General features: G+C 39.6%; 1 protein-coding gene across 7 annotated transcripts in view; it reads left to right on the forward strand.

The window, feature by feature from the left end:
- The window catches only part of ATP9B (ATPase phospholipid transporting 9B (putative)), a 305,466-nt gene that overhangs the window by 184,058 nt on the left and 97,447 nt on the right, over positions 1 to 23,961 (forward strand). For all 7 annotated transcript variants that reach the window (XM_054460401.2, XM_054460402.2, XM_054460403.2 and 4 more), the window contains one exon: positions 21,733 to 21,875. In XM_054460401.2, coding sequence (XP_054316376.1) covers positions 21,733 to 21,875 — 143 coding nt within the window. The remainder of the gene's footprint in view (positions 1 to 21,732; positions 21,876 to 23,961) is intronic.

Consider the following 23,961-nt stretch of genomic DNA (forward strand, 5'->3'; position numbering starts at 1 on the left):
GGGTGGCATATTTTTCTCCGATGGAGCAAATGTATTCCAACTCCCAAAATATGTTGATAGACACTTCTGAGATACCGCCTTTTGGGTTATATTAGGTTATGCATTCATTTTTATCAGAGCTTCATGACCCAGAATGTGTTTGGGATTCTTCTCCTGCAAGTTGCTTCCAGAGCCTCATAGCATGTTGTTTTCGTTACCACTTGCTTTGTGGATTGGTACATGGTCATTTTATAAATATTCCTTGTGTGCTTTAAAAAAATATATTTTTACATGAAATTACTCTATAAATATCCATTAGATTTATCTTCTTTAATTTTTAATATCCTGTATGTGCTTTACTGTCTTTTTTTTTAAAAAAACTCCTTAACTTTTTAGTTACTGAGAGTGTGCAAATCTGTCACCATAATAATGAATTTGTCCATTTTCCCATGCCATTTTGTGAATTCTAGCTTTATATATACATATAGTGAGGTATGTTATTAGTTGCTTACAGGTTTAGAATAGCTCTTATTATTCTGGTGAATGAAAATCTCTTATAAACAGCATTAGCTAGGTGGCAGTGATGTTTTCTTAAATCCCATGCTACCATTTTACACTTATTGTGATTAATACTTTATTTGCATTAATTTATGCCACCTTATTTTTGCTGTTTGTTTTACTTCTGTATTTAGTTTTCTTTCTTGCAACCTTTGGAGTTTTTTAAATTCCATTTTTTCTTTTAACTTGAAGTGATAACCTGTATTTCTATTATTGTGGTTTCCATAGAAATTTTACATATTTAATATATAATATTTAGTAAAGTTTAAAGTTAAGCTTTATCTTTACTCTCCTCTCAATCAATGCTAAGACCTTAAAATATTTTAAGTCAGCTCATCTTCCCTCTCCCATCCACTTACATGCTTTATCTAATCGACATTTGCTTTCATTTTGCTGTCCTATTTGGTTTATACTCAGTGTTTGCACTAGACCTCCGGGCCACAGCCTTCATGGCATTACTGCAGTAGTCAAAGGGTGCTTCTAGCGAATCATCCTACATATTCTTGATCAGTCTTTTTTCAAAAAGGATAAGGGCTTTTAGCAGGGTGTATTTCATTTACAGAAGAATAACCTTAATGATTATGTTTGAAGTAAGACTTGGAAAATACAGTGCATATTATTCACATTCAATCCCATTGCTTTTTATTTTGGCCGGGCGCGGTGGCTCACGCCTGTAATCCTAGCACTTTCAGAGGCTGAGGCAGGTGGATCACCTGAGGTCAGGGGTTTGGGACTAGCCTGGCCATCATGGTGGAACCCCGTCTCTACTAAAAATACAAAAATTAGCCGAGTGTGATGGCATGCACCTGTAATCCCACCTGCTTGAGAGGCTGAGGCAGGAGAATCGCTTGAACCCAGGAGGCAGAGGTTGCAGTGAGCTGAGACTGTGCCACTGCACTCCAGCCTGGGCAGGCAAAAGAACAAAACCATCTCAAAAAAAGAAAGAAACAATACAAGGCAGCAAGGTAAGTGTTGTGGTCAGTAAATAGTCAAAGCTGATGCACTGGCCCCTGCTGACACAGAGCAAATGGGCAGGCCATCCAGTGCCCTTGGCCTCTTCGTAATTGGAGGAGATAGGCGTAAGCATTTAAACGAAACAGTTACATAGTGGTAAACACCGTTAGTAAAGTCAAACCGGGCACTGGAACAGAGAGAACCTTGCAGGGCTTCAGAGCAATGTGGGGCTTCCCTGGCCTGGTGCTCATGAAGCGGCAGCCTGCATGGTGAGGCCACCGTGGAAGACCTGGGGAAAATGTCCTGGCAGAGAAAGCACATTGTCCCAGCACAGCAGAGACGGCCTGTGGCTGGCACACGTGCACTCCAGCTCAGCCTCCCCAGCCTCCAGCACAGGGCGCCTGCTCCCATCTCTGTCCAGCAAACACATCTTTTTCTAGGAATTCCTTTTTCTTCTTTGCTTTCATTAATTTGATTTTTCTTAATGTCAGTTGATTTCTTTTAGTTCTAGAATGTCACATGATGTTCCTTTCAAGACTGCTTCTCTTTCACCACGTAAAAGGCCTAATGAGAGCTTTGCTTCCTTTTGTATCTAGGGCACCTCTGTCTTTAACTGACAGCATTGAACAGTATTGAGACTTTTATTACATTTTAGTGAAATATTTTATTTATATGGACTGTCTCCAACCACTTCTTTCTTTAGTAAAATAATATAGAAAGATTTGACCTTTTTCCTTTATCCAGTTACCAAGAAAAATTAATTATAGTTATGAAAATTAGTTTATGTAATAAGCATTTTTTAACTAAAACTAATTTTTGTTTTCATACCTTAGTAATTATATGTATTTATAGTAAAACAAAATAGAAAATAGGGCAGGCTGATAGCTTGAGTCCAGGAGTTAGAGACGAGCATGGGCAACATGGTGAAACCTGGTCTCTCCAAAAAAAAGAAACAAAAACAAAAATTAACCGAGCATGGTGGCATGCACCTGTAGTCCTAGCTAGTTGGGAGGCTGAGGCAGGAGGATTGCTTTAGCCCAGGAGGTTGAGGCTGCAGTGAGCCAAGATCACGCCACTGCACTCCAGCCTGGGAAGCACAGCAAGAGCCTGTCTCGAAAGAAAAAAAAAATACCTAATAGTAACAGAAGAAGATAAGTATTATCTGTAATCCTGCTATCTCCACTTAAATTCTGTCAAACCTTTCCAATGTGTTTATACAGACTTACAAATATGACTGCATATTTATATCTACATACAACACCCACACCCCATGTTAAGTCTGTGTATCCTTTTCTAGTGTCTGCTTAGAAAATGAGGATGATAGCCGGCTTTCTGCAGGTCTCTCTTGCTCTAGTTTTTCAGTCAGCTGTTTTATGTTTAGCATGTTCAGTCATGCTTGGAGAGACTTACGAAGCAGAACTGTCACTTCCCCTCTCTTTAGCTCCAGAACATCTCACACCCACTTCAACACAAGGCTCTACCATGTTTCTGTCACTCAGCATGCAGTTACACAGGGTGCACGCAGGGGTGAGAACCATTGATGTCAAAAGCACAGGACACTGATTCGGGGAATTAAAGTTCACATTTGATTAAAGCCAAGTTTGTTTTCCTTTTGCAAAGTTTCCGTAAAATATGAATAACAATACATTCTAGTATTTGCTAAATATGCTTTTGGATTGAATAAAGGGTAAGACTTCTAAAATATGTTTTGGTTTTGCACAGTATACAAATCTGAAAAGTAAAGTGCTTTTTTCTCTGTTGTCCTAACACTCTTAAAAGGCTTTTCAAATTTAAGAAAGTTAAGCTGTTTTATAAAAATTCCTCTGTATGAAGTAAAATATTTTGAGTTACTTGATACAATTTACATTGTAAATTTCAAAGGAAAATATTATAGTATTTAACTTTTACTTTTGTAATTCTAAAATTCATATATGTTTCCTAAATCCTGTGCATCTCATAAGAAAAGGAAAACTGATGATCAGAATTCTGTATTCATTTAAAGTTCTCTGAGGTCAGGGACTTGCAGTTACTTCCCTCTTTATTAACTCTTTCGTCCCTATGCTTTGAAATGCTATATACCATTGTAGTTGATAATGCAAAAACTGTCCTTATCAGTGCTGGGTCAGAGTGTTTTTACTCCCACATGAGGCATATGTGGGTGTTAGAGGCAGAATGTTGTTTGACAAAGTGATAAAGGTGTTCCTTCTGAGAACACTGAAGAACCTCTTGTAAATACAGTGGCTTTGTTGAAAGCACTGAAGGTGAAGGGTGTTTGTGTGGCTTGGGAGACAGGGTTTCCTGTCATTTACCAAGAGTCTGGCCTCCAACCCAGTGAGCGTGGGGATGCTTGCCCGTGAGCTTCCAGAGCAGATGGACCAGGGACCCCAAGTGCTCTGTGCAGTCAGCACACACCCAGACAGAAGACCAGAAGTGTCAGGCAGCACAGGCACAGCAGCCATTGCTCCTGGATTTAGGAGAGAACTTTTCTGAAGGAAAACTTTTAGGAGCTTTATCAGGTTACTTTTCGGTTAGGTACCCTTTCTGTGACATTTTACAGGTTTTTGCTAATTTACCAAACATCTTCAGTAAGACCTCATTTTCCAGGTAGAATGCTTGGTGAAAAGAGTGTTTTCAACTTCTTTAGACCTAGATTTGATATTCAGGTATTGATGATTTGGAAAATTTGGAGCCTATCCAGGTCACATAAAATGCTAATATTGGGAGATTCACTGTTTGGAAAGCATTCACCAAGGATGTGTCCAGGTGGCGTTTTGCTCTTTGAGGAGAGAGATAAGGGGCAGGTGTTAGTCCGTTCTCACACTGCTGTGAAGATACTATACTAGACTGGGTAATTGATAAACAAAGGAGGTTGAATTGACTCACAGTTCTGCATGGCTAAGGAGGCCTCAGGAAACTTGCAGTCATGGCGGAAGGGGAAGTAGTCACCTTCACAAGGCAGCAGGAGGTGTGAGCATGTGAAGGAGGAACCATCCCACACTCATCAAACCATCAGAGGAACTATCACACGCTCACCAGACCATCAGAGGAACTGTCACACTCTCATCAAACCATCAGACCTCATGAGAACTCATTATCACAACACGGCAGCAGGAGAAGGTGTGAGCATGTGAAGGAGGAACCATCACACATTCATCAACCATCAGATCTCACGAGAACTCATTATCATGACAAGGCAGTGGGAGAAAGTGTGAGCATGTGAAGGAGGACCCATCCCACACTCATCAAACCATCAGACCTCACGAGAACTCACTCATTATCACAACACGGCAGCAGGAGAAGGCGTGAGCATGTGAAGGAGGAATCATCCCACACTCATCAAACCATCAGAACTCATGAGAACTCACTCATTATCACGAGAACAGCATGGAGGAAACCACCCCCATGATCCAATCACCTGTTTCCCTCTACACATGGGGAGTACAATTCGAGATGAGATTCAGGTGGGGACACAGAGCCAGACCATCTCAGGGGCTGACTAAAGGATCTACTCAGCAACTCTGCAGAAACCAGAAATAGAGATGGGTTATCCAAGAAGGATCTGTGTTGGAGTCTGTTTTCTAATAGTGGGGACTCTCAGGATATGCACAGGAGACCCATCATGTTTTATCAGCAGAAACTACCAGCTTGACCTAAAGGAACAGAGAGAGGATGAGATGAGAGAAGTCTGTTGGACTCCCAAAATCTTATAGGCAGGAAACAGCTTGATAGAGCTACTGGCTGCAAGCATGTGCTCCCTTTCAGAAAGAGGAAGAATGACCCCAAGGTCAAAATTGGCATGAGCAATGCAGAGGCCATGGAGCTGTCGGCCTAAGGGCAGAGCACTGAGACACAGTTCTTCTATTATTCTCAGCTCTCGAAACTTAACAGTTTGCCTTGCTGAATTTCAAACTTGCTTGGAATCAGTGATCTTGTATTCCTTCCAGTTTCTCCCATTTGGAACGGAAATATCTATTTATCCTTGTTCCACCACTGTATTTTGGGAGCAGATAGCTTGTTTTCTAGTTTCACAGGTCCACAGGTGGAGAGGAACTTAGGTCCCAGCATGGACCATGGCCAGTATCTCACCCATGCCAAATTTAGATGGTTTAGATGATGAGATCTGGAGCCTTTGAGCAGATGCTGTTTGGATGAAATTTTGGACTTAATGTTGATGCTGTAATAGGCTGAGACATTCGGGATATTGGGATGGGGTAAATGTATTCTGCATTTGGGACCAATGTAAATTTGCGAGTGCTAGAGGGTGGACTCCCATGCATGCAGTGATGGCCCCCAGAACATGTGCCCATATGAAATCTGTGAGTGGGACCTTACTTGAGAAAAGAGTCTTTGCAGATATAATTAAGATAATGATCTCTAAACGAGACCATCCTGAATTAGAGTAGGCCCTCATTGCAGTGAATGTCCTTGTAATCAAAGGAGTGGGAATATGCCAAGGAGAAGGTGAAGTGAAGACAGTGGCAGAAACTGGAATGATTCCTCCACGAGCCAGGGACTGTGAGCAGACCCAGAGCTGGAGAGAGGTGGAGCAGCCCACCTCCACCCTCCCCACCCCCGACCAGTCCAGGAAGAAACAGCTCTGCCCACACCTTCCAGATGGTGAGAAAATAAAATTCTGTTGCTTTAAGACATCTAGTGATGGCATCTTTAAGAAACCAGTACACCACATAGAGTCATTTTTTACAAAATGCTTCATCCCCTGCTCTTGGCAAGGTAGTGTCAGGAAGGGTGAGATGCTACAGTGCTCCATGGCTACTGTTTCGCTTGTAAGAAACAGTTCAGTTTCCCGATATTCAGGAGTGTTTCCTTTCTGCCTGTTGTTGCTCGAGTGTTGTGGTAGGATGTCTCCTTGTCCTGCTGAGTGTCCTGCTAAGCTCTCACTTTTTAATAGGCAGCTCAACCTTCTGCCTGCTGAACACTTGGTTGAGTGTGTAACAGTTCTTCGTTTGCTCAACATCCGAGTATGTGCTTTTGGGAAGGTGTTGTGATGGGCCATTCAGCTCAGTACATGTCCCATGCTGCTGTGTGTGAGGGTGCAGGGATGAATGGCGTGCACCCTCGGGGCCCTGCAGCTCAGTCCTCAGCTTCTTCATCTGGACACCGTGCTCCCCTCCCTCCCTCCCTCCCCTTTCCTTGCTTTTTCTGTCCATAGAAGTAAAAATTATCTGAAACTTTGAGTTAATTCCTCCTCCTCTCCCCACAACCTAGCCCTCAACAAAAGCCAAAAACCAGTCCCTAAACGTTCAAGTTTGTTTAGAGTTTGTTTTTTTTTTTAAATGTATTTTTCTTTAGGAAAAAAAATACTTTTCTATAATTGATGTTTATGTTAAGTTTTTAGTTACTGAGCATGGCTAATTCATGAACTCTCATCACTAGTTTTATCTAAAGTTTATATAAAGTTTTATATAAAGTTGAAATAAAACAGAGTTTTATTTTATACATGCAAACCTTATTGCCTCTAATTGTGGAAATAGTGCTGGGGAACAGAGAAGTCATTTGATAGAAAAAGGGCATAGTTTAGAAGTAATTTTGGCTAAAGAGCCCCTTTTTCTGGTTCACTTATTTGAACTCAGAAAATTCAGAAAAAAGAGGTTTCTAAGATTATTTGGGGAAACAATTTGAAACATTTCTATGATGAAGCATGTTTTCCAGATTTTAAGGTCAGTGGAGATGCTGTGACAGGAAACCTGGTTAATACTGCTTTTCTAATACCACAGTCTATCCCCTTTACGTGGTACATATGCCAGGGATTCCATACATGAACCCTGAGGGTCCAGCGTGGCTGCAAAAACCATGTAGCACTTAGCACCCGTATCTTCACGCAGTTTCAGAGTTAAGGTGCCGTACACGCTTAAGATGTTTCCTTTTCTACTTTTTCTGTATAAATCTCTTATTAGTTACAGCATGAATTATGTGCCAGTTTTTATATTGGCTTAGAAAATATATTTTTGCACAATTCATTTCATTTCTTTTGAAATAATCACTGTCTTGGCTTTAAAAAAATTATAGTTAACAAATTTAATCTATCAAAAAAGTTATTACTTTTTGTTGCACAAGCTACTTCAGCAGCCTTTGAGCATTGTTTTATTTTGAAATGTGTGGGCTTTACAATTTTTATTTCATTTTTAATAGACAATTATATATATTTATGAGACAACAATGTAATGTTTTGGTATATGTATACATTATGGAATGCTGCTTTTATGGTTAACTTCTTGATTTTCCTAAAGGTTTGCCACCTAAAAATTGCATATATAAATATATGCAGTCATCTCTTGGTACCCATGGGGGATTGGTTCCAGCACCCTCCATGGATACCAGAACCCGTGCATCCCCAGGTCCCATGGTGGGCCCTGCAAAACCTACCTGTAGGACAAGTGGACCCTCCGTGTCTGCGGGGTTCGCCTCCCAGGAATACTGTGTTTTGAGGCATGTTTGGTTGCAAGTGCAGAGCCCTCAGATACGGAGGGTTGACTTGACTTACTAAAAAGAGTCCATATCTGAGAGGACTTGCACAGTTCAAACCTGTGTTGTTTGAGGGTCAGCTGTGAATTAGTTTTTCCTGTTTTGCTAGTTTCTATAATTGAAATCATACTGGATGTTTTCTTTTTGTCTTATTCCTTTTGTTTTACATGGCTGCGTACAGGAGGTTATGTTGTCCTCTTCTCGTTTCTTGCAGCTTGTCATTCTCTTGCGTGAGCACACTCCAGTGTATTCAGTGATCCTTTCCACTGTTTTGGGGTTTGGGTTGCTTCCAGTTTTTTTTACAGTGAGCAGCAGTGCTGCTATTAACATTCGATGAATGTGTACTCCACACATTAGCACCCTGGTATAAGATATCTAAGAGCAGGCCGGGCGCGGTGGCTCACACCTGTACTCCCAGCACTTTGGGAGGCCGAGGCGGGTGGATCACGAGGTCAGGAGATCGAGACCATCCTGACTAACACGATGAAACCCCGTCTCTACTAAAAAATACAAAAAATTAGCCGGGGGTCGTAGCGGGCGCCTGTAGTCCCAGCTACTTGGGAGGCTGAGGCAGGAGAATGGCGTCAACCCAGAAGGCGGAGGTTGCAGTGAGCCAAGATCGCGCCACTGCACTCCAGCCCGGGTGACAGTGCGAGACTCCGTCTCAAAAAAAAAAAAAAACGAAAAGGAAAAAAAAAGATATCTAGGAGCGGCACTACTTGGCTGTGTTATTTGCCAAATTTACCAGATAATGTTTAACTGTTTTTCAAAGTGGTTGTACCAATTTACCATTCCAAGATCAATGTGGAGGATAGTTCACATCCTCAGCAACACTTAGTATAAGTGGGCTTCTCATTGCAGTTTTAATGGTCATTTCCCAGATTGATGTGAGACTAAATAATTATGCCCATATATATTAGCTATTTAGATTTTCTCTTTTGTGAACTTTCTAAGTCTTTTGTCTGGTGTTCTGAGCAGCTTGCAGTTATTTATATATTTTAGATGCCAAGGCTTTCTCGGCTTATGTTTTGCTGGTATCTTTCTCAATCTGTAGTTTGACTTTTTGCTCACCCATTGGTGAAATTATGAAAAAACAGTTATTGATTTTACATGCCAAATATATGAGTTTTTTTTATTGGTTATCACTTTTTATGTTGTTTAAAAAATCCTTCCCTACTCCAAGGAGATGAAACTCTTCTCTTACATTGTCTTCTAGAAGCTTAACTGTTTTTCCTTTGACCACTATAAGTGTGTATTTTTTTTAATATATATGGTGTGAAGTACGGTTTTTAAATACCATATTTCTTCAAACCAATTGTCTCAGCACCAGTTATAGAAAAGACTTTTCCCAGTGATCTAGGGCCCTGTCTGCCATGTACCAAGCATTTGTATACACATGGGCCTGTTTTGGTTACCTGTTCTGTTCCCTTGGACTGTTTTTGTATTCCCGCCAAATAACAAACTGTGTTTGTTAACAGACTTTTATAATAGTTCGATGTTTGATAGAACAAGTCTATCCTCATGTGCACGTTTGTGATATAGGCAGACTTGTGTCATGGGGGTTTGTTGTACAGATTATTTCATCACCCAGGTATTAACCTAGTACTCATTAATTATTTTTGCCGATACTCTCCCTCCTCCCACCCTCCAGCCTCTGATAGGCCCCAGTGTGCGTTGTTCTCCTCTGTGTGTTCTCACATTTAGTGTGTTCTCACCATTTAGCTCCCAGTTTTAAATGAGGACATGTGGTATTTGGTTTTCTGTTTCTGCGATAGTTTGCTAAGGGTAATGGCCTCCAGTGCCATCCATGTTCCTGCAAAGGACAAGAATCTCATTCTTCTTTATGGCTGTATAGTATTCCATGATGTAGGTGTACCACATTTTCTTTATCCAGTCTGTCATTGATGGGCGTTTAGGTTTATTCCACGTTGGTCAGGCTGGTGTCAAACTCCTGACCTCATGATCTGCCCGCCTCGGCCTCCCAAAGTTCTGGGATTACAAGCGTGAGCCACCACGCCTGGCCCAATGTTGAGCTTTTTTTCATATGGTTGTTGGCCGCATGTTTGTCTTCTTTTGAAAAGTGTCTTTTTGTCCTTTGCCTACTTTTTAGTGGGGTTGTTAGTTTTTTTCTTGTAAATTTGTTTAAGTCCCTTTTAGATGCTGGATATTAAACCTTTGTCAGATCTGCAGTTTGCAAAAAAATTTTCTCCCACTCTGTAGGTTGTCTGTTCACTCTGCTGATAAGTTTCTTTTGATGTGCAGAGATTCTTCAGTTTATTGAGATCTCATTTGTCAATTTTTGCTTTTGTTGCAGTTGCTTTTGGTGTCTTCATCATAACATCTTCACCCATGCCTGTGTGCTTAATGTCATTGCCTAGGTTGTCTTCCAGGATTTTTATAGTTTGGGGTTTTGCATTTAAGTCTGTAATTCATCTTGAGTTCATTTTTGTGTATGGTGTAAAGAAGGGGTCCGGTTTCTCTCTTCTGCAAATGGCCGGCCAGTTTTCTCAGCACCATTTATTGAATAGGGAGTCATTTTCTCATTGCTTGTTTTTGTCAAGTTTGTGGAAGATCAGATGGTTGTAAGTGTGCAGTCTTATTTCTGGGTTCTCTATTCTCTTTCATTCATCCTTGTGTTCTTTAAAGAGTGTTTTAGCTCTTCTTGGCCATGAATATGGTGTATCTCTCAATTTTATTTAGGTCTTCTCTAAAATAAGTCTTCTCAAATTTTGTTAGAGCAGTTCTTAGATACTTGGGATTTTTAAAATGATGTTGTAAATATCGTTCTTAAAGGAACCTTTCCTCTCTTTTTGCTGATGTAAAGAAATAAAATTAATTTCTATAAAATTATTGACTATCAATCTTGGTAAAAAGCCTATTGATTTTAGTTATTAATCTAGGTGTATTAAATTTTTTCTATATATAATCATATCATCAGTAAATAATAACAGCTTTTTTTTGTTCCAGTTCTTTGCACCATTTATTTCTTTTCCTTGTTTCTGCAGCGAAGATCTTCAGTATGTTGTTAAAGAAAAGTGATTATAATAAACATTCTTCTTTTGTTCCCATCCTCAAAGGCAAAACTTTCAACAGTTTGTCATTTAAGTATGCTATAAGTTTGTTTATAGAAGCCTTTTAATGCCTTAAGGACATTTTTCTGTTCCTATTTTGCTAAAAGTTGTTTTAAATCATGAAAGTATTTTAGGAAATATTTTTCTAAATCTATTGAGGATATTTCATCTTTAAATTTTTCTTCTTTAATGTATTAACACGGTAAATTATGTTGATTGACTTTCTAGTGTCATACCAACCTTGTATTTCTGGGGGCAAAACCCCAACATGATCATGGTATATTAGTATTTGATTATTAGATTCCATTTGCTTGTATTTTCTGTGAGATTTTTACATTGATTTACAGGAGTGAAATTGACATGTAATTTTTATTTTCCATACCATTTTTGTGGAGTTTGGTATCTGGATTATGCTAGTCTCATAAAAACATTTTTTTTCTCATTTTCTTTCTCTAAAATAATTTATCTAAAATTGGAATTGTTTATTTCTTGAACATTTACATGAGAAGAAGGCCATGTGAGCCTCAACTTTTTACTGTGGAAACATTTTTGACACATTTGATTTAGTTATGGGACTATTTAGGTATGGGACTATTCAAGTTTTTAATTTCTTGAGTCAGTTTTGCAAAGTTATAGTTTTCAATTCATAATCAAGTATTTAAATTTTCAGTTTTATTTACAACAGTTTGTTCATATTTTCCTGTTATCCCTGACATACATAGGGTCTGTGATATGAACCTTTTTAATTCTTCATACTTGTTATTTCTGCCCTTTCTGCTTTCTTTTTTTTCCTGACCACTCCTCCAATAGGTTTGCCAGCTTTTATTTCTTATGGAAATACCTACTCTTGTCTTTATGTATTCTTTGTGCTGTGTATTATTTTCCTATTTCATTAATGTTTTCTTACTTATCTATTTCCTCCTTGATTAGTTTTCACCTTCTCCCCCCTTTGTGAATATATGTATTGAAGGCTATAAATTTTTCTATAAGTACTACTTTGGTTGCATTTCAAAAGTTTTCATATGTAGTATTTTTATTATTGTTAAGTACAGAATATTTTAATTTCGACGTGATTTCATCTTTGACCCATGCTTATTACAAACATTTCTTATCTTAATTTATAAGCATAGTTGAGAAATTTCTAATACATCTTTGTTCATTTTTAGTTAGATTGTATTTTTCTCAGAAAACATACCTTTTTAACTTCAGATCTATGAAATGTGTTGAGACTTGTTCTAGGGTCCAATATTTAGTCCATTTTTGTAAACATTCTGTGTGTGCTTCAAAACAACTTGCATTCCCAATTGTTGGTCACAGGATCTCATCTGTGTGATCAGATCAAGATTCTTAATCTTGTTTTTCAGTTGCTGTCTACCACTAGGGTTTTTCTCTTTCATAAAAGTTGCTGAAATTTGTCAAAATCTCTCATCATTATTGTGAATTTGTCTATTTTTCCTTGGAATTCTGTTTATTTTTAGTATTTTATGTTTTGTGGCTTTGATATTGGATGCATACAAATTTAAATTGTTATCTATATTCCTACTGGATTAAGCAGTTTCTCATTATAAAGTGACTTTCTTTATCTCTACTAAAGCTTTTTGCATTAAATTCTACTTTGTTTTGTGTTAATGTAGCAATGCCAGCTGTCTTTAATTTCTTTGGCATATCTTTTTCCATCTTTTTACTTTCAACTTCTCTGTATATTTATTTTTATGTGTCTCTTGTAATTAGCGTACATCTTGTATTAGCATGCCATCTTGTAATTAGTTTAATTTTTATCTAACTTTGATAATTTTTGACTAGAGTAGTGCATATGGAATTATTATAATACTGTTTATATTTTTAGTTTAAATCTGCTGTTTTATTTTGTGCTTTTAATATGACTTACCTGTTCAATATTTTTCTCCTTTCTTGCCATTTTATTATTATTTTTGTAATGCAACTTTTTTCTCCAGCAGTTTAGAAGTTATGTAAGTGGTTTCTGTTCTTTTAGTAGTTACCCTAGAAGTTAAAAACCTTCTTAACTTATCAGAGTTAAAAGTCAGTTCCCTTAAGCATTTAACTTAATTTGCTCCCTTCTAGACTTACACCATTTTTGTCATTTATTTTAATTCTAGTTGTTCTTAAACCCCAAAGAAAACCCTGGTTATTCTTAAACCTAACAATATCACTGATTTTGTTTATACATTCTCTTATCATTTTGGTTTATCCACGTTTCGGTTCGTAATGTCTTCTTGCATCTTAGAGTAGAATAATTTGCCTTCTGTCAGAAATGTGTTCGCTTTTTGTGCTTTTGGTGCTGGTCTGTTCTGAACTCTCAGTTCTCGCTTGGCCATCCTTCTTGGAAAATAGTTTCATTGGGTATAGAATTCTAGGCTGTCACCTTTCTTTTTTGTCTTCTATTATTGCTTTTAAGACTTCACGTCTTTGGGTCCTTCCATCTCTTCCAGCCGCTTTTCCATCCTCTCCTCATCGGTGGCATTGTACGCTCTACCCTACATAATATGTTGAGGTACGATGTTTCTTTTTAAACATTACTTAGGATTTGTTGGGCTTCTTGACTCTAGATTCTTTTATTCATTCTAGAAAGTCCGCCATCATCTCTTCAGATGCTGCCCCGTCCCCACCTGTCGCGTCCTGCTCTGGGACATGGGGTCACGGCTTGGTCGATGTCCTCACTGTGTCCCCACACGGGACATGAGGTCAGGGCTTGGTCACTGTCCTTGCCGCGCCTTTGTTTCCGCTGCTCTCGCTGCTGCACTTTCTGCTTTTTTTGCTTGCATGCTTCATTTTGTATCATCCTCACTGACCTGTCCAACAAGTTACTCATTCTTTGACTGTGTGTAATCAGCTGTTAAACTAAGGAATTTCTTAATTTTAATTATTGATATTTCTTAGTTCTAAAAATTCTGGTTGGTTTATCACATTGATTATTTCATTTTTAAAGTTGCCTATTCCACACAAACATTTAAAAAAATTTTTTATGTATCCGTTTGTTTTATAATCTGTATCAATATCGGATACCTTTATCAATCTTTTTATGTTGTATTTTGGTCTTCTGGCTCTTGCTTCTGGTGTCTTGTTTTGTTCTGTTATGTGGTAGTGTTTGTTGTTACGGTAGGTGTTTTTGGTAATCGTATTTGGAAAACTAATTATAGGAATCATTTGGGAACAAAGATGGAGGTTCATTTCCTAAGACATACACACTTGCTTCTGCTGTGTACTTGGAGATACCCTCTGTCTTGGAGCATCTTCATTCAAGATTCCAAGTCACTGGAAATGTGTTCAGGAAACGTGAACCTGACTTCAGCTCCACAAGCAGACTCACTGACCTGCGCCTGCTGGCCCTCCCTTCCCTGAGGCGCATCCTTGCCTCCATAGTTTTACTGAGGTTAGTGTTACCGTTGGATAGAAAACTAAGCTTTTCTAACCTTGAAAAGCTCCTGCTTATCCTCCTTGTGGCCTTTAACCGGCTCCCTTTTGCCTGGTTAGCTTTGTTATTAGTACTTAACATAATCACAGCCTGCTTGGTTTTGGGGGATTTGCCTTTTATCTTTGCCATTCCTTTATTCTTAGCCTTTTGGAGACATTTTGTTTTAAGGTGTAGCTCTTAAATTGCATAAATCGGTATTTATTTTATTTATTTTTAAACTAAAAGTGCTAGCCTTTAATAGGAATATTTCTTCCTTTCATAATCCTGGCATAGGTGTTCAGCCTTGCTCCTGCATTCTTGTGCATTCATTTATATTTATATGCACACATTCGTGTATTCTGTGTGGCAACTGTGTGTGTGTGTGTGTGTGTGTGTGTGTGTGTGTACTGTGTATATATTTGTACTGCTATACAGAATGTATTTTACTTTAAAATTTTTAAATTATTTGAAAATTGCAAAAGTCTCTTAAAATTTGCCACTGCTTGACTTTATCAAATACATATTTAAACCTTGATTTCAAATATCAAAGTCAAGAACCAAACAATAACGTGTGACTCCCCTTAAATATAATGAGGAGTTTAATCTTCATTTATTCTTTTTTTCTCCTTTGTACTTCCTAGTATTTGATCATTTAATCTGTATCTGCAAACCCTAATTTTATAGTTATTTCCTTTTAATATGGAAACCTTATTTTCAACAAGCAATGATGGCTATCCTTTCAGGTTGGTACCCATGTTTGCTTAACAACATGGAGTCATTAATCTCGGTGCTCACCTTTCCCCATTCCTGAGTTTCCAATTTTGATTCATTCTCAACCAACCAGAGTACTTTTCAAACAGTGTTCTTGGGCTTTCCTGGGGAATAAACCCCATTTGTCCCCAGAGTTCAGGCACAGGCCCCTCTGTGTATTTCACAGTGACTTCCCATATGAAAGTCGGAAGAGTCCTGAGTGTGAGGGAAGCCCTGAAGCACTCTGTTTCCCAGTTGCCACAGCACCTGGTCCTGGGGGCCACTGTCAGTCTAAGCAGAAGGCCGGGAGTTGGCTGCACTGAAGACCGGCCCCTGTGAGCTGCATGTGCAGCAGGGAATGTCTTTTGCTTGCCACTTGCCTCTGGTCTTTCTTTGATTCAGCTCATCTTCAAAGCTGGTACTCAGCTTACTCTTCCTAAAACACCACTTTATTGCAAATCTCCAATCCTCCTACACCCACTCAGAAACATTATAATGGGATTTAGAATTTTGCTTACATCAGTTTAAATGACTTTCTGTAATACTTTGCTGTATTTTCTTTTTTATTATTATACTTTAAGTTTTAGGGTACATGTGCACAACGTGCAGTTTTGTTACATATGTATACATGTGTCATGTTGGTGTGCTGCACCCATTCACTCGTCATTTACATTAGGTATATCTCCTAATGTTGTCCCTCCCCCAGCCCCCCACCCCACAACAGGCCCCGGTGTGTGATATTCCCCTTCCTGTGTCCATGTGTTCTCATTGTTCAATTCCCACCTATGAGTAAGAACATGGCGGTGTTTGGTTTTTTGTCCTTGTGATAGTTTGCTGAGAATGATGGTTTCCAGCTTCATCCATGTCCCTACAAAGGACATGAACTCATCTTTTTTTATGGCTGCATAGTATTCCATGGTGTATATGTGCCACATTTTCTTAATCCAGTCTATCACTGATGGACATTTGGGTTGGTTCCAATTCTTTGCTATTGTGAATAGTGCCACAGTAAACATACGTGTGCATGTGTCTTTATAGCAGCATGATTTATAATCCTTTGGGTATATACCCAGTAATGGTATGGTTGGGTCAAATGGTATTTCTAGTTCTAGATCCCTGAGGAATCACCACACTTACTTCCACAATGGTTGAACTAGTTTACAGTCCCACCAACAGTGTAAAAGTGTTCCTGTTTCTCCACATCCTCTCCAGCACCTGTTGTTTCCTGACTTTTTAATGATTGCCATTCTAACTGGTGAGAGATGGTATCTCATTGTGGTTTTGATTTGCATTTCACTGATGACCAGTGATGATGAGCATTTTTTTATGTGTCTGTTGGCTGCATAAATGTCTTCTTTTGAGAAGTGTCTGTACATATCCTTTGCCCACTTGTTGATGGGGTTGTTTTTTTCTTGTAAATTTGTTTGAGTTCATTGTAGATTCTGGATATTAGCCCTTTGTCAGATGAGTAGATTGCAAAAATTTTCTCCCATTCTGTAGGTTGCCTGTTCACTCTGCTGTATTTTCTGTGTCTTAGGACCCAAGACTACATTTGTTTGTCCTTACATCTTGTGCAATGGATGCAGATCAAATAGCATGCTTCCATGTTTAGGGTATATCTCTGCCTTTGTTCCAGCGACACAGCATGTGTAAGCTGTGTGTCTGTGCATGCCTGATGCACCGTATGCATGTATGTATGATGTGCCTGGTGCACATCTGCACTCCAGAGCCTTCCCTGAATCCTGCACAGATACGCTCCTCTCCCTGAGCTCCCGCCACTGAATCCTGCACGGATACGCTCCTATCCCTGAGCTCTCTCCACTGAATCCTGCATGGATACACTCCTGTCCCTGAGCTCCCGCCACCGAATCCTGCACGGATACGCTCCTCTCCCTGAGCTCTCTCCACTGAATCCTGCATGGATACGCTCCTGTCCCTGAGCTCTCGCCACCGAATCCTGCACGGATACGCTCCTGTCCCTGAGCTCCCGCCACTGAATCCTGCACGGATACGCTCCTGTCCCTGAGCTCTCTCCACTGAATCCTGCACGGATACGCTCCTCTCCCTGAGCTCCCACCACTGAATCCTGCACAGATACGCTCCTCTCCCTGAGCCCTCTCCGCTGTAGCTCAGGCTCTTCATTTGCCATAAACCCTCTAACTCGTCAGTTCAGTGATCATTTCCTGTCATTGATTACCTGCTCCACTGTAACTCTCAGTCACCTTCTGTTATGCATCATTCCTAATCCACACAATGACCATGGCACTCTACAGATGCTATTCCTGAGGCTCAGAAAGATCAAGTCTGTCATTGGTCTAAGAGGGTTTGAAAATTAGGAATCAATACAGGTAAAACACAGTTACCTATGCCTCCTCCCTACGAAGCATGGAAGGCCAGTGGCTGTGGAACTTAGGAGGTTGAACTGGCAGGAGTTCTTAATTATCTGGATGCAGGCACTGGAAGGAAAAGGGAAATGGATTACTCCTGGTGTCTGGCTGCAGTGGCAGGTGGCCGTGCCAGTTGTTATGATGGAGAAACTTTCCACGCTGAGGAAGAGTACATGTGCGTGTTTTATTTTGTTTGGCCCATAAGGAGAGGAAGTAGGAATGTTAACACCCATTGTGTATCTATTCATTTCAGGGTGTTTGTGATGAATCTAAGATATCTCATAGGAAATAGAACACGTGTCAATCTGAAGCCCAGAGAGAGGTCTAAACTAGGCCTAGACATTTTGAGTCTTGTCTCCAGCATGGATCACACTGGTGGGATTCACCCAGGGAGAATGTTTGGGTGCCAGCCCCTGCCTCCCGGATGTGTCATGAAAAATTTAAAGATTTCACAGAGTGACAAATGTTGGGAAAAATTCAGATCAAATGGCCTCTATGTCCTTTCAGCTTTATGATTTATAGGAAAAGATTTTAATTTTTTTGATAAAAATTCTGATTAAATGACTTCTGTTTTGTTTTGCTCAGATTAGAATCCAAAAAATAAGTCTGACAGAGGAACACGTGTGAATTATTTCAGGTAGATTCATTCCCTGAGGAGAATCTCGCGCGATTCTCAGACAAGTTGTGGGAGTGGGTTTACTTGGTAGTGATAAATGCTGCAGGTTTAATTATAACAAATTAGAGCTTAAATGTAGCAAACATCGTGGTGCCTAAATAAGATTGCATGGTATATTTTAGGAAAACGCACTTCAAATTTGTTCAGATTCCAAGTTACCTCCTCAGACACTTTTGTAGCTGTGGAGCAGAAGGAACTATTCGGACAGCAGGGAGCTATCATTAAGAGATCTGACATTCCGATATTTACGAATGCTTTCTTCCTGTAGCATAAAACAGATTCATGTATCTTCCTACTCCTAACATTGCTGAACACAGTATTTGTTTAAGATAATTTATTTCATTTTTCATATTTCATGAAAGCCATGACTGCCTTTTGTCTCAGGTAACTGAAATGACAGGTACCTTTCTCCACTTATCTGAAACAGGTCTCTTGGTAACAATTTCACAGTTGCTAAATTAGCAATAAAATGAACTTAAAATATAGCTGGTATTTATTACTTTATAATCTATTTCTATAATTCTTCTCAAAATACCAGGTTTAATATATATTGAGGGGGTGACATCATGTTACAGTATAGTACTTTACAGCCCAGTAGAGATCCAGGTTTTAAAATTCTATAAAATTAGAACATTACTAAAAATTACACATAATGCAGCAGTGATAGTTATACTCTCCCAGCTTAGTGTTTGAAATCTGAGCATCGTGGAGATTTTTAACATTAAAGAGGAAATTGCTGTATTAACAATCAAAGTACATGTGAATCACATGCATATAAGCTGTCTACTCTGTATGTAGTATTAAATGCTCCCTATGTGTTGTTATATACTCCTTATGTGGTATTAAATACCCCATGTGGTAGCAGATGTGCCCTATGTGGATTAGATGCATCCTATGTGGTATTACATACTCCCTATGTGGTATTAGATGCGTCCTGTGTGGTATTACGTACTCCCTATGTGGTATTAGATGCGTCCTGTGTGGTATTATATGCAACCCGTGTGGTATTATACGTGCTCTGTGTGGTATTACATACTCCCTATGTGGTATTATTGTCTTAATTGAAGTCAGGTATAGTTTAGTCAGTGATCTTTCGCTCGTAAGCTGTAAACTTGAGTCCTGCAGTGGCTCTACTTATTTTTTTCATCCTGAAGATGATCTCTCACCTTTTCATGAGTAGCTACTGCTTTATACAATCTTCCAAGAGCACTTGTATTCAACTAACCATATTTCAGTGGTAATTATTATATTCCATGAAATAACTTAATATTCCATGATACAACAGCTCCGCGTAAGTCTATAACCACGGAAATGGTTTCATGAGCCATAGGCCCCTCATGATTGAGGAGCAGCGCCCAGAAGAGCCATCCTGGTCCTTTGGCTTCCACCATCCTGAGCCCAGTGGCCAACTGCAAGCTCTTCAGAAATTCCCAGCTAACAGCAGAAACCCATTTGCATTATAGTAGCTGAGGCAGGCTGACACTCTTCAAAACAGTATGACGCAAATCTGAAAGAACACAGCACACAGATAGAAAGCCATGTTTTCCAAAGTGCAGATATCCAAGCCAAAGAATCAGAGCCATGAAAAGCTTAATAGGAAGTCAAATCCCCCTTTCAAGCCCTTTTCTCCTCTTCTGTACAGGAAGGCAGTCATTTCTTGGCCACCTTGCCCCTTGCCTGCCTCCTTCCCTCTTGAGTATTGCTAACATTTTAGCTAAGTGGCCCATGACTTCCACTTTCTTTTTCTGATTCACAGAGAATCTTTCTCCAAAGCCCAAATCAAAGAAGAGTTAATGTAAATGTGTTTTCTTTTCCTTCTTCAAACCTCCCACTCACCCTAAACTCATGTGGAACAGCCCTGCTATTTAGTAACCATTTGCGGGAATATCCTTAGCTTTTCCTGAGCCTTTCCTGCCTGTCAAACACTCCTCTGAACATTTGGCAGGCAGCAGTTCACATAGTCTTCAGCACAGCTGATAAAGGTTTCATCTCTAGCCCATTTGTTAGGAGGCACTGGAGGCATACATGTGGGTAACTTGTAGGCATCAGCATGGCCAGCCAGCCCTCCTCGCCAGGGAGCTGCAGCCGTCCTGCACCAGGAGGCCAAGTGGGTGCTGTGTCCAGCCTTGAGTGTCATCTTGCAGGGGAGCTTTGAGTCATCTTCGCTTAGTGCTTGTGTCTTTGATTAGTTTGTATTTTAAATAGCGAAAGATGGTGAGGTGCTGGTTTAAAAAGCTGTGTAATTGTCAAAGGCTTACTTTCTAACTAGTACATAGAATTTTTAAGATATGAACTCTATGGACAGATAAGTCAAAGTATGATTATTTAATGTTGTTCTTTAACTTACATACAGACTTCCTTCATTGACTGTGATTCCTCAAGACTGTTTTTCGAGTGTGTACTTATTAATAGTTGAGCTATGTGACTTGCCATTTTGCTGGGTCAAAATTGTTTGAATATCAGCAATTTCACTCTGTGGTATAAGTACATCCTGTCTGCTTTCTTGACAGGATTAAATTAGACACATGTGAACATTTTTGAGTTGCTGTATAGGAAGAACTGCGCTGCCAGCAGCCACACAAGCAGAGCCTGCCCCCTAAAGTGATGTGATGTGAGCGCATGTTCTGACATGGCCGCTCTGTTGTAGGTTTCCAGGCCTACAGGGTTCCAGCCTTCTGCTCCACTCCACTGCCTCCAGGCAAGGCTCTGCAGAATTGTCCCCAATCAGATGACTCATCATATGTGCTTTAATTGCAGTCTTACTACACAGACTTAAATTATGAAATTTTAAAAATAGCTAAAAAGTCCATTGCATAGTTAGCAGATACCATTTTATTTGTCATATCATATCCCATTTGTTCTGTTTTCCAGTTTAGCTCCTGAAACACGGGAAATATCCCATTGGTCATGGTAAAACAAGTGGATAAACCCTAAGGCCCATTTCCCATGTTGATTTGCAGGAAGACCCCACCTGCTCCTTGTGTGTGCCCTCTCCTGTAAGCCTTTGGTAGTTGTCCCTTGCGGGCGTATGCGGGCACACTCGGAACAGTCTGTTTTTCTGTCGCATCTGGTGTTACAGACTGTCTTTAAGGACAGAATAGGAGTTACCTATTTTTCTGTCACCTACAAATATTATCTTGGGTGTAAACATGTTTGTTGACTTAAATGTCAGTAAATACATTTATTTTAAAGTCTAAAATCCAATATTATGTATTTCCATATAAAATGAAAGATAATGCATATTAAAAAATACATGTATATGCAACCATGAGCCTGAATGTATGGCCTGGGTCTGGATCACACTAACCACTGCAGTGGGTTTTATCTGGCAGTTTGGGTGTGAACTTGGACATGGGTCTGGATCACACTAACCACTACAGTGGGTTTTATCTGGCAGTTTGGGTGTGAACTTGGACATGGGTCTGGATCACACTAACCACTGCAATGGGTTTTATTTGGCAGTTTGCGTGTGAACTTGGACATGGGCAAAGCGGTGTATGGATGGATGATGATGAAAGATGAGAACATCCCTGGCACGGTCGTTCGGACCAGCACTATCCCAGAGGAACTTGGGCGCCTGGTGTATTTATTGACAGACAAAACAGGTACTGTTCATGGTCTGTGTTCACCTTTGAATGGACGAAATGACATTTAATAAGAAATAGCATAGCATAGCATGTAGATATATGTTTATGTGTATGTATATATGTCTATGTATTGGAACAGATCATTGAATCCATATTTAGAATTTTTCAGCCTCTACTCTTGAAACTGTCACACAGCTTAATCATCTTCTAGTATACACAGTATCATAAGAATTATCAAAATGTTAAGTTCTTAGAGCTTTAAGTGACATATTTGTGTTTTTAATTTTCTACAGTCTTACAGTTTTTTTTTTAAACTACCTTTATAACACCTCCCTAGTGGCTTATTAAGAGCAAGAATTCCATGTTTGTTTGTTATAGAATGATGCTTGTGAGCTATTAGAAGAAAATAACAGATATGTTAATTTGGTATTTAATACTCACATTCTCCTAAAAAGCTTTACTACAGACTATTTATCCCACTCTAAAGCTCTGGGACCAAAATTCTGTTTGTCCTTATTTAATTTTCTTCTTTTTTTCATCAAAGAACTCTTACCAATCCGTAACAGATTAAAGACAAACAATTGGAATCTGGTACTATAAGGAAAGCCACATTTGAGGGCTAAAATTCCTCCTTGGTTTATTGATTTATAATTTAAATTGCAAGTAATTCGTAGTGAACTAAAAATAAAAGAATACTTATATAGCGTGATAAACAAAATATGTTGCAAACAAAATTCAACATAAACTATTAAATAGTAGAAAAATCCTCACTATAGTCAGCAAGAGAACAGAGAAATCTGCAAACAAGACTGTTATTTAAAATTCATAATGGAAGCTCTAGCCATTGCAGCAAGACAAATAGAAATAAGACTAAAGGAAGAAACAAATATTTGCAGATATAGCAAAAGTGGCAGGTTACAGATTAAAATAACAAAATAGGTCTCTAATACATAGTGGAGAATAGACCGAATAATAAAGCTCCATTCACAGCGGCTGCGTGCATAGAAGACACAGAGGCAGGAACCTGAGGAATTAATGGAAAGGGCACACAGACGGTCCCCAGCTTCACAGTCGCTCGACCTGATGCGACTTTGATCGAGTGGTGCGGTAGCTTCACCCGAACTCGATGGTGGTGCAGTAGCTTCACTCGGGACTGTACTTCCACTATCCGTGCAGCAATTCTTTTTTCACTTTCAATACGGTATTCAAGAAATTACATGAGATATTCTTTGTGTTAGCCGATTTTGCCCAACTGTCAGGTAATGTAAGGGTTCTGACACAGTTAAGGTAGACAGGTCTAGGCCATGGTATTCGGAAGGTGAGATGCATTAAATGCATTTTCTACTGAGGATGGGTCTCTTGGGACACAACCCCATCATAAGTTGAGGAGTCTCTGTTTTGGAAGTCATACTATTATCTCAGAAGTAGAAATTCAGTATTCTTTGTGTCAGCTCTCATGATGAATTTGTAAGTTTAGTGTAATTGAAAGTTCAGTTGTTGGATTTGTGTTTGAGTTCCATTAGACTTTGTCTTGTGAGAGGTTGAGGAACTTGGCCAAGAGAGCAATGTTTATGAATCCCAGTGACTCGGAGAGCAATTTGAGGGGCTTCTGGTTCAAAAAGGTAGACTGAGAAAGAGTGTTAGGATTTTCCCTTCCCAACCTCATGAAATCTACAGAAAAATGTTTAAAGAATAAATAAATCCATGATAATGCACAGAAAACAAGCAGGAGTAAAAATATTAGAGGATCCAGAAATTGAGTTATTTCTGGAAAACAGTTGGAATCAGTTTGCAGGTGAGAGCAGAGCAAAGCAGACTGAAGTTGCTAGTGGCTGCTGAGGAGACCCCACATGGATGGGAGAAACGTCCCGCAGAACCGAGGGGTGGACGAGCCCCAGACCTGGAGCCGACAGATGTGTGGGGCAGCACGGGAAGCCATCAGGCCACCGTGAGCAGCGCCTGTGAGAGCAGGATTTGCTCATGCGCCACCTGTGATGGCTGCTTTCCCAACGTGGAGAGGCTTTTGGGGAGAAGCACTCACTGGTTCATGTGCCCTGCCCCTTACGCAGAGTTCACAGACAGCCCTTGATTTGGAAACCAGCCC

The sequence above is a fragment of the Pongo pygmaeus genome, chromosome 17 (genome assembly GCF_028885625.2).
Source record: "Pongo pygmaeus isolate AG05252 chromosome 17, NHGRI_mPonPyg2-v2.0_pri, whole genome shotgun sequence".
In the NCBI taxonomy this organism is placed as follows: Eukaryota; Metazoa; Chordata; class Mammalia; order Primates; family Hominidae; genus Pongo; species Pongo pygmaeus.